This window comes from Limulus polyphemus, unplaced genomic scaffold (assembly GCF_000517525.1).
Source record: "Limulus polyphemus unplaced genomic scaffold, Limulus_polyphemus-2.1.2 Scaffold1722, whole genome shotgun sequence".
NCBI lineage: Eukaryota > Metazoa > Arthropoda > Merostomata > Xiphosura > Limulidae > Limulus > Limulus polyphemus.
Window position 1 is genome coordinate 26,284 of NW_013667332.1, and position 16,555 is coordinate 42,838.

At 31.7% G+C, this 16,555-nt stretch overlaps 1 protein-coding gene across 3 annotated transcripts in view; it reads left to right on the plus strand.

Moving 5' to 3' along the window:
- LOC106464700 (suppressor of lurcher protein 1-like) overlaps positions 1-16,555 on the plus strand; it is a 152,388-nt gene that overhangs the window by 13,846 nt on the left and 121,987 nt on the right. For all 3 annotated transcript variants that reach the window (XM_022392466.1, XM_022392465.1, XM_022392467.1), the window contains 6 exons: positions 2,397-2,481; positions 3,255-3,435; positions 5,785-5,999; positions 7,134-7,350; positions 8,530-8,759; positions 9,852-9,899. In XM_022392466.1, the coding sequence (XP_022248174.1) occupies positions 2,400-2,481; positions 3,255-3,435; positions 5,785-5,999; positions 7,134-7,350; positions 8,530-8,759; positions 9,852-9,899 (973 nt within the window). In that variant the 5' untranslated portion in view covers positions 2,397-2,399. The remainder of the gene's footprint in view (positions 1-2,396; positions 2,482-3,254; positions 3,436-5,784; positions 6,000-7,133; positions 7,351-8,529; positions 8,760-9,851; positions 9,900-16,555) is intronic.

Here is a 16,555-nt window from a genome sequence, read left to right on the forward strand (position 1 = left end):
ACATTCTTTGTCACGTTGTCACCCTCTTATATATATACCAGATTACCCTATATCTAGTAATCTCCCGACTATTCCCGAAGGTTCGAGAGAAGTGGCGTGACATTAGTCACATGACCTCGCTCACGCAACAATACTATAGTAAACATTTTTGGAGCCTCATCACGTCCTTACAATTCATGTCCGGTTATGCTATATCTGATGACCTTGCATTTTGAGAATAGCTCTGCAACATCATTTCCATGGCAAAAGACTCTGTTGTAAGGCGGTCATGTCAAAAGCACACAATTACTCCCTGCTTTATTTCCATAATACATCTAGTGTACGAGGATGACGGCTTTTCAGCGTCTTTTTAAAAAGTGTAATCGCAGAAAAAAAATCCATAGGAAAAACTTGACTGGTATGTCTTTGTATGAATACCCGTCTTTTCATTTTCCAGCTGCTTGAGGTATGCAACAATTAAAGAGGTATGTCTTAAAATCAACTTGTGTACATATGTCGCTTTTCTACATAGAAACTTCTTGAGTATGTTGCATACTATTGCTTAGGGCACGTGGAAGGCATTTACCACGAATTTTTGTGCTCTTTAATTCCTACCTTGTACAATATGCACTTTGCTTACCACAACTGTTGTATCACTTGTTTCAAGTCTCTTTTTGGATTGTCCTGGGGTTCCAATTGACTTATATTCCTTTGTCTTCCGGCATCATTAAGCGATATGGCCGTCTTAAATATTTTAAAGCCTCGACATGGCCATACCTTTATGATCTGATTGTAATGAACTACTTTGCGTCCGTAGACGCTGTAACATACTCTTCTCAAAAGTAGTTATTGTTCAGTGGTATCACAATATCTACAAAATATCAAACAATGTCAAAATGTAATCTTGTTAAATGCCGTTACACTGGGACATTATATCGGCTGTAATTGTCGCGTGACTTGCCTCTGTTTGTTAATCTTTTAGCGCCAAGCTACACAATATGCTTTCTGCGCTCTGTCCACAGCGAGAAATCAAACTCTAGATTTTAGCGTTGTAAGTCTGCTTAACCATCGGAAGACTTTAGCGCCAAGCTACACAATATGCTTTCTGCGCTCTGTCCACAGTGAGAAATCAAACTCTAGATTTTAGCGTTGTAAGTCTGCTTAACCATCGGAGGACTTTAGCGCCAAGCTACACAATATGCTTTCTGCGCTCTGTCCACAGCGAGAAATCAAACTCTAGATTTTAGCGTTGTAAGTCTACTTAACCATCGGAGGACTGTTGACTTGCATATTCAAAATCGTTTTAATAAAACATACTCAACCCTCTGTACAGAGTGTGTCTAATATGAATTAAAACAAAATGTTTTAAATAACAGAACATGTTTGTGAAAATAAAACAAAAATTACTCATTTATCAACAATTAGACCGTTATTTATATGTATATTATAACATACGGTTACCTTTAAACGATTGTGTGAAATTTTGACTTACCATATATCGCTTAATAAACGTTACTCCTTTCTAGGCTTATGTAAAATTACGTCGGAGATACACAGCGATTAACTATTTCTGTGGCTAAAAATACTCTGGAAACAGTTCTTTGAAAGCGGTGGTCGCGATGCGTCAGGACCTAATTAACAGTCTGATTTTAAGCATGCAACATTTATGAGCGACGTCTGCATGATTTATCATGTGCATTTCAAATCGAATGATCAAATGCATAAACTGAATGGTCTCTTGACATTATACTATATTGTTTTAAAGGAGCGTTTCTGCTTTGTCACAATGAAAATTCTATTTATATTCTTTTGTAGTTTACTTTGTTTTTAGAAAGATAGAGAGAAATGTTTACGTCATACAACAAATAAGCAAGTCAAGAACAATAAAAGATTCACCGGAAATACTGATCGCATAAAATATTAGTTTTTTAACTCACCATTCTTCATTTCAATATACTGAGCGCTGATTAAATTTCAAACAAAATATTGCTTCTATGAACTGTATTGTCGAAAATTTCATATCTTAATAATCAAATATGCTACATAAAAACAGACAAGCAAGTCAATAACAATTAAGCGTATTGAGTGTGTAGAATGTTAGTTTTAAAATACATTTCAAGTTTCAATATGCTGTTATGTTTCTATAGATTTTCCCACCTGTGGTTCAAAGGTAAGTCTTAGACTTTATAACGCTAAAAACTGGGTTTCTGGACAGAGTACAGATAGCCCATTGTGTAGTTTTATATAACAGCAAACAAATAAACAATTTCTACACATTCAAAAGTCTGGTTATTAATTTTTCATTAGTGTTGAGAATAAGTTAAGAAGATTAAAGCTTGAGACTTTTTTTTCGAACATGATGATGAATCTTAATTGGTGTCTCAGTTCAAAGCTGACCAATGTTTCTGTTTCTTTAGGACATGACCAGATTAATCTTCCTCATCTCAACTCTAACCCAAATAGTGCATATTCATGTGCGATCTGCCAAATCAGCTACAGCCGGTAAGGATATGAATCAATGTATCTATTTGTAAGTGAATCAATAAGTCTCTCTCTATCAATCTTTTTCTAAACATCTACAAAATAACATTAATATATTTATCGGTGTTTCGTTGACTCCACTGTATAATCAGAGCACTCATAAAAAAAGCTTACAAATATAGTATTATTGTTATGTATATTTAACAAGGTTAACTTACTACCATGAGTCATACAATATGATTTTATAATCACGTAGAATTAACAGATTCAAGTTTGCTTCCGCAAGTAAGAAAATACAAAACAAACGGAATTCATAAAGTAAATTTTGAAAAATTAGTTCAATTATTTTTGTACTTCATACAAAAGTCCTACTGCAATATTAGGTTTTAGACATATTTATTGATTAGTTGAATTCGAAACTATTAAAGAACGTATTTAATACTCTGTTGTTTTTTTTTAAACTTTATATATCAGATAATTATTCCTATAAGTATTATAAATACGGCAACAAGTTAACCTAGCGGTACCATCAGGAACTAATTGGGATTCATATGATGCTCATGATTTTCAAAATCAGTCAGGATCAGCAGAAAATGGTTAGCATCAAATTTCTAAAATACCCGATGGAAAAAAAAACTTTTTGAAAACGCTTGTGTAAGTGGGTTTCTTTTCTGACTCAAACGACACATTTTTGAATTATTTTTTTTGAATAATAGACCTCGTATACACATAAATATATTTTACAACGTGTTAAATTTTTATATATTTAACTTAAAATCTGTTTTCGGTTTCAGACTGTCAGTGCATCAATTACGACAGTACGTACGAAAAGAAATATGGCATTTTCATGTCACCCGATTGGCCTAAATATTACGCCAGTAACATAAACTGTATGCTATACACTTTTACGTCTAGCACAGATTCTATAATAGAGGTTGTGTTTGATGAATTTGACCTCGATAGATCAAGTATAGAGTAAGTATCTTTCATATTCTCCAAACTAATATATATATAAGATGCTATTTGACTGTATGAATGTTAAAATATGGCAAGATTATTATTGCAAATTGTTAATTATCGTATATGTGTTTCTGCCGTACCGTAAGATCAACTGGACAAATGCAGTGTTTTTTAGAAATTAAATACTTTTTTTTATTAATATTATATTTTTATGGGATGAACAAAATTAATACTTTGCGATTATTGTCCATATCATAGAAAGTTCTTCATCCTGATAATTATTTGCCATTTTCACATATTTTCTTGAGAATATCAACGTCAACTAAATATATTCCAAAAATATGTTTTCTTGGTTTTTAGTCATTTCTTAAATTTTTATAATTACTGGTGTTACGTGTGTGTAATTTATTTTCCTATCAATAATGAATTATCATTTTTTGTTTCTTCTTGCATATACATATCCATAGGCTGTAAGTGAATAGAATGTATGTGTTTATGAAATATTAACTTAATACTTCAGTTTGAAAATATCTAACATAGATTATTAGGTTGGAATTGTTTCTACAAGATTATACTTATAAATGACACCGGTTTTACTGAGAAATTTATTCATGGCGTACAACTATAGCTGTTTCGAATTATTTTATTTTTACCCCTTTCGGTAAGAAGCATTTCAATGGCGTCAAGCTGGACGTGAAGTTCACTCTTGTGGTGGGTATATCAATTACAACGAGACCTGCTGCGCATTGATTATCTTTATGTAGTGGAACAAAAAAATAATGTTTAATGAGTAGTAACTTGTCCTCTACAGTCTACACTACAGTAGTTAGTCTTTTATCAGTCTAAAAATGCCAGATATGGTACAATGATATTTTTTTTTTACAAAGGCAAGGTTTTGTAGAAAACCTGTTTTTTACACCAGGGTATAAAAACATGCACCTGTAAAGAACTGAATTGCAATTCATTCAAGTTATATACGAAAAACATAAATCTTAGACGACACTGAGATAGAAGTGATGCACCTACTTTTGTTTTATATTAATAATTCATAGAACAAATTGAACAATGTTAGTCACTGCATTTTGAACATTTTAAATATCAATGTGGAGAAACCAAGTACTATTACTTGCAAACCCTGAGCAAAGAAATATTGTTATTGTTAGTTTGTAAATATATATATTTAAATGAAGCATCATACAGCTGGTAGAGGTTGGCTATGTTTTATTGGGCGGAACATACTTATGATATTCTCTAGCTACATCAGTAACTGCATTGATGTTGATCAATGGAATAATAGGTCGTCAATATGTATGCTTATTGATGGAGGTTTAAAGTATTCCAATCTAATCCTTCCCCCATTATAACTTAAATTATTTTCAACATTTACATTCATTGTAGGGGATATTTCACAACAATTGTATCTGCACCAGTAAAGATCGGAACAACGTGTATTTTCACTGTGTGCAAAGTTTTCTGCAGTATTTTCTTGTTATTACGTTGCTAATATACCGTTATCAATATATTTATGTTCCCATTAGTATCCTTTCAAAGCATTTTAAATTTTTATGTAGCTTATTGCTACAAACACAAATGTTGTAACAAAAAAATTAAAACTTAATGTAATTTTTTGCAATGTTATTTGTGGTGAACAAGGTTTTTACCGTTTATGAACAGTTGTTTTATTGTGTATTTACATGTAAAAATATACGTGGTACTCAATACTTTATCATATTCTGAAATTGTCTTCCTGAACTATATTCATTTACCTAGCAACACGTAGCTTTCTATAACCTAAAACATATTTTAATTCATTTATTTATAAGGTTAAAAGACACTTCTCGCCCATGAAAATAGTTTTATCTAAATTTTATTTATTCGCCAACATGCGGTTTTGTATCATCTATAAAGAAAGATTTACCTTTTCTTGAGTATTGAAAAGACATGGCTTCTTGTGGTATAAATGAGAACGACATGTCTAAAGATAATGACAATCAAATAGTTAACATTAACTAATATATATATATTTATAACTTAAAGGTGGTATAAGGTTATCAAATAAAGCACGAGCAACTGTTTCCGTGTGTTGTTAAATCAACTTAGAACACTGATGATAACAATGATACTTTGATATAAATAAGTGTATTTATGTACATTCTTATGATTAGCTTTGTGCACGTCCGCATAAAACCGTCAAAACTGTAAAATGAAAGGAAGATTAATTTTGTTGCAAACATGACATACTTCTTGTTTTTCTCCACGGGATAATGTACAAGCTATTTCAAGAATGGATAACTAAATCATAAACAGTGATATTTGCCAAGAATAAATCTTGTTTTTAATCAGCGATTATTTTTATACATATAGCTGCATATATGGGGATTATGTAAAATTATATCTACACTTAAAAGAACCCGAAGTAAACGAGAGATCGATGCACAATAGCGTCCTCTGTGGGAAGTTGTCTGACATACAACAAACTCATTATTCAGCTGGAAGTGCCTTGATTTTTGAATTTCACACTGATTGGAGAAGTGGAAATAATACAGGCTTTAGAGGGACCTTTAGATTCATTAACAAAAGTAAGTAATAGTTTCAGCGTGGTTTTTAGGATCCTTAACATAGTTGTTTAGATTTATCGCCACTCGTAAATGATCTTTGGAGGAGAACTTTTACATTTCATTGACAAAAATGAGTAATCATTTTAAGAGATCTGTTAGATTGGTGAACCAAATAAATGATAAATTCAGGGAAACCTTTTCATACATGGACAGTAGTAAGCTGCATTCAGTGAGAATGCTAAGACTCACCAAAATAATAAAAGCGATATTTTAATTTATGGAAAGCAAATAACCGTATTTATGACACTTTTAATTGATTAGGTATATTGAAATTTACAAGTATATAATATGCTAATTATTCAACAAAGATAGTAAGGAGTTACAAACTCTTTATTTAGTAATTGCCAAGTTATGTTACATTTTGTCCAGATAAGATTTTTTAAATTCAGTAAATTAAATGAAAATGTTCAGTATTCGGTAAGTTGTTTTTGTTTGTTTGTTTTATAGCCACGTTGTAAGTTCGTAAACTTACCACTGTCCCATTGGAGGACCAGTAAGTAGTTCCGTAATGTTGATGGATAATACTGATTAACACGTCTCTAATATTAAATAAATCTATTCATATGCTACTTGTTAATCATAGTGAAACGTTCTTCTTTGGTTTTAATTCATCAAAAGCTGGTATTTTTCTGGTACTAAACAGTAATAAAAAATACTTCCATAGCGCCATCTAATCGAAAACAACTATTCCACTCGTATTAACCAAACATAATTTTGTAATTCCCTGATATTACCTAACAATAAAAAAAAACAAATAATTTTTTGACGCTAAACCGTCAGAACCATATATTTCGAATACAAAATCAGATATATTTCTGATATTAAACAAATGACAAGAGTACATTTATTTTCTATTAATCTATCATAATATATTATAACGTTGATATTAATCACTCTGTTTTCTAGCATTGGCCTCTCTCTCAAGCATAGGAAAGTTTTCGTGAAAAAATGACGTTGAGTATTTTTTATTGTTTTTTTGTTGATATTACGTTGGTTTCTTTACGAATTTTAAATTACTTTTAATCTAGGACATTTTTAATATAATTTCACATTTCATAGTTAGTGATTTAGAAGATGTTTAACTTTTTTTTCCAGCCCTATTTGAAATCAATGGTAAACTGACACCAGGGACCAATTGCAATTACACATTTTACAGCGAATCCACCAATGAAAATTCAGGACGGTTCTTTTCACCTCAGTATCCTAGCGCATATCCCAGAGGTGTTGACTGCGCTTATCGTTTTGTGGGGAATAAAAACGAGAGGGTGAGATTGATATTTGAACAAGTAAAACTCCAAAAGAGTGAGTTGAGGTAAATAAAGTACTTGCATTTGTACCATAAGAAATATTTTTTTTTTTGACAGTTTCAATGCCTAATAAAAGGTACTATATTGAAGTTTATAGAAAAGGCGATCATTTTTGGAAACTTTCTAATAGGAAAACCAGAGACATCGTTAGGCACTAGCATTCGGGCCTGTGCCTCGATTCCATTTGACAGTGCTTCAAATAACCATTTGGTGTTTTCAAAAATCAGAATAGAAAACCATGAACGATATCGTACTAAACGCCAAAAATACCCGCGCTTATGGGCTCGAGCCCCGAATCTTTTAAGCCTCAAGCGACGCCTCTGAGGAAAACCTTTGGTATGAGTATATTTTTTGTACATGATATAAGGATATGCGTCATATCCGTTTTCTAAGAGGAACTATCAATATTTAAATGGTAATGGTGAATATTAATGTTATGTATTATATATAATGAATATTGAGACGTGAGTGCTATAATCAATTTCATAAGACAAGTTTTAGAAATTATGGATATTGAGAAAAAGTGTATTGTATTACACTAGTAAATGCATCCATCCTCGCACAGCAATTATTTTGTTTGATTCGCATGCGTATTTGTCATTCGCCATGCACGCTCACTGAATACAGGCGATCGTCATGAGTGCTTATACTACACCCAATGTTAAACATCACGTTTGTTTAGTGTTGGCTTCATGTAGTAAAAATTGAAATGGCTGCCAAATTCGAACATTCATATGATTGCTTGTCCATTTTAAACCTGATCTTAGAGTGGAAAGAGGGGCCCACTTGAATGCGTTTACCACATTTCTGGTTCAGCCAGTTCCTCTCAATAAGTTGTGATGTCAAGACACAAGATCTCTACTTTAAATATATATAGATTACAGAAGGGAGCTTTTACACATTATACTATACGTGAATGTTAGTAAGTAGAGTGTTTTCTATGATGAATGAAAGATCGGCCAACGTGTTATCAACCTTTGGTTTCGCGGTGCTCCCTATTTTAGAAACTTTTCACGCTTTTAAATATATGTAAATGACTAGTAACACGTAAACTGCATGTGCTGTTTTTGAAAAATAAATAGGATGACAATAATAAAATAACACGTGCTTAGTGTAGCGAGATGGATAATTGATTATAATATAATTATGCAATAATAACAAAGCATAATTATTTTATGTTCCAGTTGCCTAAACAATCCAGATAAAATTGAAGTGAGAGATGGTGACGACGCTCATAGTCCAGTAATTGGTCAGCTGTGTAATAAAAACACTCTTGTAGACATGGTATCTACTGGACCTAACCTTCATGTACTGTTTCAGAGTCGAGGTCATTTTCCTGGACAAGGGTTCAAAGCATCTTTCATATTCGAAGATGTCTCTCTATATAATTTGAACAGTGAGACGCCATCTATGGGTAAGTAAAATAATATATAATGTAAAAATTACATTCTTCGAAGCTGAATTACACTTAGACATTTACAAGATCACAGTATTCTTATGATTATCAAACTCATTAAATAAAAATTATTTTTAAGCTGCTAATAATTAAATACATTCATTTCAAATATTAAAATTCCTATCGCCGACAACGATAATGTTACAGGTTTCACAGGGTTAATTTACCACATTGGGTCTCAACAGTTTGCCATCGCAAGTTTGTGAAGTTATTTTCAAATTTCCATTTTTTGTCAGAGGACACATTTTCTGCAAGTGATTGTATATAAACAAAGTTACCTGAAGCTTATGCTATTGTTTTTATCACTTTACGATATAGATCATTTTGGAGGTTTACTGACCGCCAGTTCAAAACATTCAAGTGGTTATAAAGAGACAATTTCGATTTACACTTCCAGTAGAAAGTTAGAAAATGGTAGTGCTGTATATTAACTTCAATCAGATGTTCGATTTGAACCACAGATAGCTAATAAGTATTAATAAACACGTAATGTTTACATTACATATCACATTTGTTGTTCTCTTTAGCTCGAAGCTACACAAAAGGCTAGATGCACTCTGTTGACCGCGGAGAATCAAACTCCTGATTTTAGCGTTGTAAGTTAGTAAACTTACCATTAATCCACCTGGGACGCATATCATAGAATTTCAATTTAGTGTGCATGTATTTATATATATATATGTGTGTGTGTGTGTGGCAAGGTATGTTAATTATGACGTCTATGTAGTTTTGAATAATAATAAAAATAACGTTTATGATACTATATGCGTTTGAAGAATTAGGATAAAATTTATATTGATGAGAATACACTTAATCATTATATTAATAAGCCAGCTTTAACGTAACATACTTATGAAGTTTTTATTACTGCATGAATATGAGAATTATGTATATTTTGCGATGTTTACAAGAATTTTGTTATAATAATATGTTCAAAAATTTTTACTAATATGGTGTTTTTGCAAAGGTTATGCTAATATGACATTCTTAGAATGAATATATAGAATGTTATATGTTTGAAAGAGTAAAAAAAATCCCTTTGCTCGTTAGAACCAGAAAAGACAAGCATTGAACAACGTCTTACTACACCTAAAGAATGTAAGTATTTTTATCTTCTAACTCTTTCAACCTTATTTAACCTCTCACTACGTCTATGTCTAGTATTCTGTGATATGCTTAATCTTCTGAACCTTGAAGCAAATTGTTTGCTCTCATTATAGCTACCGTAATGTATTACACTATGTAAGATTTTGCAGAATAATTATCTAAAGTAAAATATTTTAATCAAATAATTTAACCAAGTCTAAGCGTCTTACAGAATTTACTTAAATTTTTCTCTTTATAAGCTAGAGTTTAAATTATCTGACTTCGTACTAATTTTCAAGTTTGTATTTAAGTTATTTCACATGTTACTACAAGTAAATGTTGTAGACTACTTAAAATTAGCTGATACCCCAAAATAAAGATCGTGAAATGTTTTTAAAATTCTAGAGGCTTAAATAATCATATTTCCGGCTATAAATCAGTCTAAAGTGTTTACATTTTCATTAAAAGAAGTTTGAACAGTAAATTTATTCTTGTAACTTTAAAAAACGACCAAGGTGAGAGGATAAGCAGGTGGATGAAGATTTGAAGTCTCAAGCAATATTTGCTAAATCTGTTTTTTTCCAACTGATGTTCTCGAACGACATTATGAAAAAATATCTTTCTGACATTTGCTCATTCTTATCCTAATAGCTACACAAATATATTCTTTTTTTTATGAAAAACTTGGAACTAAATAATGAGACTGAATTTGTACTATTCACAGATTAGTGTACTCGCAAGTCACAGTCCTGTATAAATGTTGATTTATTACATGTATAAGTATACATTTAAAACATGCAGTTTACAGGCACGTTTCTTTACGGACTTATGAAATATAACACGTAAATGCGTAAGTGCATATTTAAAATGTATATACACCTATACACATGCAATATATCTACAACTTTACGATATGCACATGGAGAGATTTAGAAACTGGTTATACGAAAATTGAAGATACATTTAAGTATAGATTAAGGACATGTCCGCGAAAAGGCTATCTCTGCTAGCCGCCTATACTTTTGAACTGATAAATTAGAAGTTAGGTAACCACTCAACAGCACCAACCGCCAACTCTTGCTTTACTCTAATCGAATATTCAGATTTGACTGTCGCTGTTATACAACCCATGGACCCAAAGTGTGAAACACAATCGTATAGAATTGTGTCGCGAATCTTGGATCCTCAGATTCACACTCCGCACGCTAATCATTTGGCCACACCCGGCTCACTAAGAGACACTTAAACATACAGATCATAATCAAATATACATGCAAATTATAATCATGTTTACATATAAATTGATTGCAGATTAGGGACGTGTACTGTTATGCTAGATATATTTCCGCAGGGTTCCCGAAAGTGTTTTGTTTCAAGAGTAAATAAAACTAAAATTAGAGTAAAAAATATCTTTATTTCTTGTTCTTGAAGTTTATATGTCATGCTGTGTTGTAGCCTACAAAATGCATAATTATTCTCGTGATTCATAGCATGCGTATGTTTTACTGACGTCACGACAGTACAAATTGCAGCGTTAAGCGTCTCTTATGTGATGCTATTTTAGTGTCTACTGACTGACTGACAAACAACACACTACTGTAAAGTGGTCTCCTTTCGGGGAAACGCAGTCAATCAAACGTAATCGTTATTGATGTACATAAATTGGAGCATATCGCAGTAAGGTATATGTGTGGGTGAAGACCATACATACGTGCAGATTAAGACTTCTTTGTGCAAAGATATCAGATATGTATATATATGTGGAAATTAAAGACGTTTATGTAATTGTACATATTTTTATCATGTAAAAAAGATGCACATTTACTGGTTTTAGGCGTGTATTTGCGCAGTTTATAGACATATAAGTGTGTGAATTGTAGGGATGTATTTTTCCAAATCGTAGTCGTGGAAAATATAGAGCTAAGGTTATTTGAATATGTTTTTGACATTTCATGTCATTTGTTTTCAGCATTTTTTAATTGTCTTTTCAATACCAAAAATATTTCACGTACAGATTTCAAACAATATTTTTACGCTAAATTTGATGAAAATATTATTTCAGTAGACATACTGGAAAACGTAAAAGTCGAGTTTATTTACAGTATCTCGGCTGGTATTGTAATTATGGGTTTCTGATTGTATTTGTACTCTCAACATTATTTCAGATACTCTTTAAGTTTATTTAACATTATTTTATAAGAACTTTCAATTTGTTATTGCAATATTTGGAACAGTATAAATCAAGTTCTTTGTTAAAACATAAAAACTATGCGTAATGCGTTACAACAAAGACTCAGCTTTTATTTCACATGAATTACTGTGAGCTTATTTTTAAAGTATACCTGTTATAAATACTGAACCTGGACAGAAACGACACGAACCCCATGAAACGTCTTTATTAATACAACTCTTTCCTTAATTTTCAAGTGTGTTGAAAATGATTTTTACTTTCCTTAAAAATATTCTTGAATAAAACAGTTTAGGCAATTCTAATTAATCTGTAAGTGTTCCATACGGATTCTGGAAACACTGCTTTACGTAACATATCTCGTCTGTCCAGTTATAGGATCAATAAACAAATTAATTAGGTGATGAAAGATGCGTGCATTTAATTATTCAGAAAGGTAAGATCGTAAGATGTGATCTAATATGTGAGCTTTACACGTACATATGATTTAAGGACAACAAAGGATCCGATGATCTATCTAGACCATCCCATTGACTAAACTAAATTTTAAGATTAAAATCTTTTAAAGCCAGCCTTTATCACTCAAATATTTATCAAGCTTTTCCGTAACTCTCTTAAATTAACTGCATCTACCACATCAGAAGGCAATCCATTCCACAGGCCAATTACCTTGTTAGAAAAATAAAGCTGTCTTGGCTAAAGGTGACTTCTACCTTGGCAAAATCTCACCATTTACACAACTAAGTACGAAAAAAACGATGCATCCATACTGTCAATTCACTTAATTAATAATCTTAAACACCTCTAACTTTTCTTTTTTCAAGAGAAAACATCTTCAGAAATCTTAACCTCTCTTTATATGACAACATTTCCATCCTAGCCATCATCCTAATAGTTTTCTTCTGAACCTCTTCCAACAAGTCAATGTCTTTCCTAAGATAAGGAGACCAAGCTGAACACAATACTCCAAATGTGGCCTAACCAATAAAATTATAATCTATTTAAACTTAATATTTTTGTAGATACAAGTCATACAACCTAAAATCTTATTTGCCTCATTACTAGCAACAACACATTGCTTGGATGGCTTACAAGACTGATGGACTAGAAGACCCAGGTATCTTTTTCTTCCATAATACTATTTAGGTTATTCCCATCAGAATTAAATTCATAATTCAAATTATGATATCTTGTTATATATACCAAAAGTAGACAGAAACCACATGGACCTTAATTGCTTTTTTGTAATTGAAAACCACTTATTCGCTCAACTCATCAATAATACAAATCTGTTTGTAAAGCAGAAGCATCCTCCTCACAACAATCAACACCAAGAGCCTTAATATAACATGCAAATTTAAATAATTTATTGACTAATCATTCATCTATGTCATTGATGTAAATCAAAAAGAGCATAGATCCTAACAATGAGTCCTGAGGTATCCACTTGTAACACTAATCTAGTTTGGTTGAACTCCATTTATAACAACCCTCTGCTTTTCTCCATCCATATAGTTTTCCACCCAATGAGACAATCTATCCTCTCACCTACAGAAATAATTTTTAACAAGCCTTTTATGAGACACCTTGTCAAATGTTTCTGAAAATCCAGCTACACCAGATCCACACCTGTCCCTTTATCTATATATAAGCAATAGCCCCTTCAAAGAATGTAAGATTAGTAAAGTAAGAATTTTATCTTGTGAAAACAGACTTTTAAAAATCTTTTCCACCACTCACTGATATAAACTAATAAACCTATAATTATAGAAACAATTTTTATTCGACTCTCTTGAAAAGAAGAGTAACATTAACCAACTTCCAATCATCTAGCACCTGCCCACTGTTCATAGTAGCAAGTGGCTCACATATCCAATCCTTAACCTCCTTCAAAACCCCCAGGGAAGTATTATCTGGTCCAGGAGCTTTGTTATTCTTCAAACTGTCCAATGTTTTTAATAAGTTCAGAATTAATGTGATCATATTGTTCGATCTTGTTCCATCTATTAACTGTTAAGCTGAAGAATATCGCTTACATTTCCATTAGTAAAAATTGAAGAAAAAGTAGAATTTAATAATCCAGCCATTTCATAATAATCAGAAATGAGCCTTCTTGTATCAATCTTTAAAGGCTCTTCTACCATTTTAACGTTTTGCTTACCCTTAATGTATTAAAAAATATATTTGCTATTAATTTCTACATTTTCAATGAACCTTTTTTATATATAGATTTTCGATTTCTCAATCCCTACTTTGACCAATTCTCTTGATCTTTTATAATTCTCTAAATCTCCAATCATAGCAATCAATTTGTACTTATATATTTATAATGCTTTTCTTTAATTTTATCTCTCATACTTGAGCCAACTTGGTTTTTTATTTGCAGCTACATTTTTTCCTATAAGGAACTTGTTTATATTGAATATTTAACAACTTCGTTTTAAAAGATTTTCACTTTTGATCAGTATTTCCAATCACTTCCATTGAAAAATTTACAACAAACAATTCTTGTATCATACTTTCAAAATCTGGAACCAAAATCTTATTATTTCTTATATCCATATGCAACAAAACATCACACCTAATTGAGTAATGACCACTTTCACCCATATGTTCCATAATTTCTACCCTATCAATAATTTCTGCACCAGAAGTTAATAATACATCTACAATAGTTATTGCTAATAGGTTCCTAACCAAATGGTGATGAAAACCATCCTGAAAAGTTTCAAAAATGTATCTCCCTCATGATTTAGCCTTAAAATTTTCCAATCTATATGTCTGAAATCAAAACCCTAATAACTATGGAATTGTTATCAACTGAATTCTTTATCTTACTGTAAAGTTTCTTATTATTTTCAAACTCTTCCGTTTACCAATGCTCCAAAGCAGCGTTTCCCAAACCTTTCCACTAAGATATTATGTGGAATAGATATGGCATCTTCTATAATTATTCTTCAATGCGAAATGGATATTATCTAGTTCTAATATATAGAAAAATATTTCATAATAAGTTATGATCGTAGAAAAAGTGTTAAAAGTTTTATTAAAATTTAACATTATAATTTTCTCATGGAACACCTATCAACCTCGGACGGAACACCAGCGGAAAATAGTTTGGGAAACACTGCTCTAAAGTCATCTATTTTATTTCTTCTACTTCTAGAATTATAATAATAGCAGTTTAGCCTACCATTAAAACTGGTTCTATACTTTGTTCCTACACTATAATTTTCTCTACATCCTATTGGTCATAATATAAAAGACTGTTTGGTTTAGATATTAGTGATTAATTTATTTTTGTGAGAGAATATTTTATTATTGTTTAGTTTTTGTTAAAATAAGAGTTAAAAACAGACGATTGTAGGAAGTTTTGTTAATAATTCATTGACGTCGATAATATAGAAGTCGGACAGACGATTAAAGTGATAAATATATAAATAGCACGAGAACGTGGGTACAGCAGACGGAGCACACAGATAATAAATAGCAAAAGAGAATAAAGTTGGTGTGAAGTTAACTATAGTAGATTGTGATAGGATTAACGATTGACATAGGCCTAACGTTTACAATGTTAGAGTGAGACTAACAGTAAAAAAGAAGATTAGAAAAACAATTTTATTCCGTCAAAGCATGGCTCTAATGTAATTGAATTAGCCTGAATGTACTTCGACAAAAGGAACAGAGAATCTTCAAAGTAAAGAATACCAAACGATTATGATAACTCGCACCAAAATTGTAAATGAATCACAGAGAAAACTAATGCGATAGAAATAGAGATGATAGTTTGGCTTGTTAACTGAAATTCTAAAGTAATTGAATAGGCCTAAGTGGATATTTGAAAAGAAGGAGAGAATTACATATATATTATTTATGATATGTCCATAATATCTATAGTGTTGAAAAATGTATTGTACATATATATATTGTGACGTCTCTGTTCCTTTGTTAATTTTCCGTAGAAATTCTTTCCAAAGAACTTCAGCGATACAAGTCCTTTCTCAAATAAAACTAGTTTATTCTTTCTCAATTCAACTTTGCAAAATACTTAATTTCCACAGTTACTTTAACTTAAACACACGCTATATATCTCAACGAACGATTCACGTACTTTACTTACTACCATACTTGACTCAATTGTCCATCTATGTTCGTTTTCACCCACTCACTGAGACAACACTCCTCCAATTCCAACATTACTAGCATCACAATCCAGTATGTACGACAGTGAGGGATCTGGAAGCTTTAAAAGTGGAGCAGAGGCCAATTTTTCTTTCAATGTCTTGAAAGCATGCTGGCAAGAAACTGTCCATTCAAACTTCTGACCTTTTTTGGTCAAATCATGTAGTGAAGCAGCTATAGTTGCAAAGTTCTTCGCAAATTTCCAGTAATAGGTACAGAGTTCCAAGAAACTTCTTAACTCTCCCACATTGTCTGGTGTTAACAGGCCAATCACGCACTGCTTTCACCTTGTCAGGAT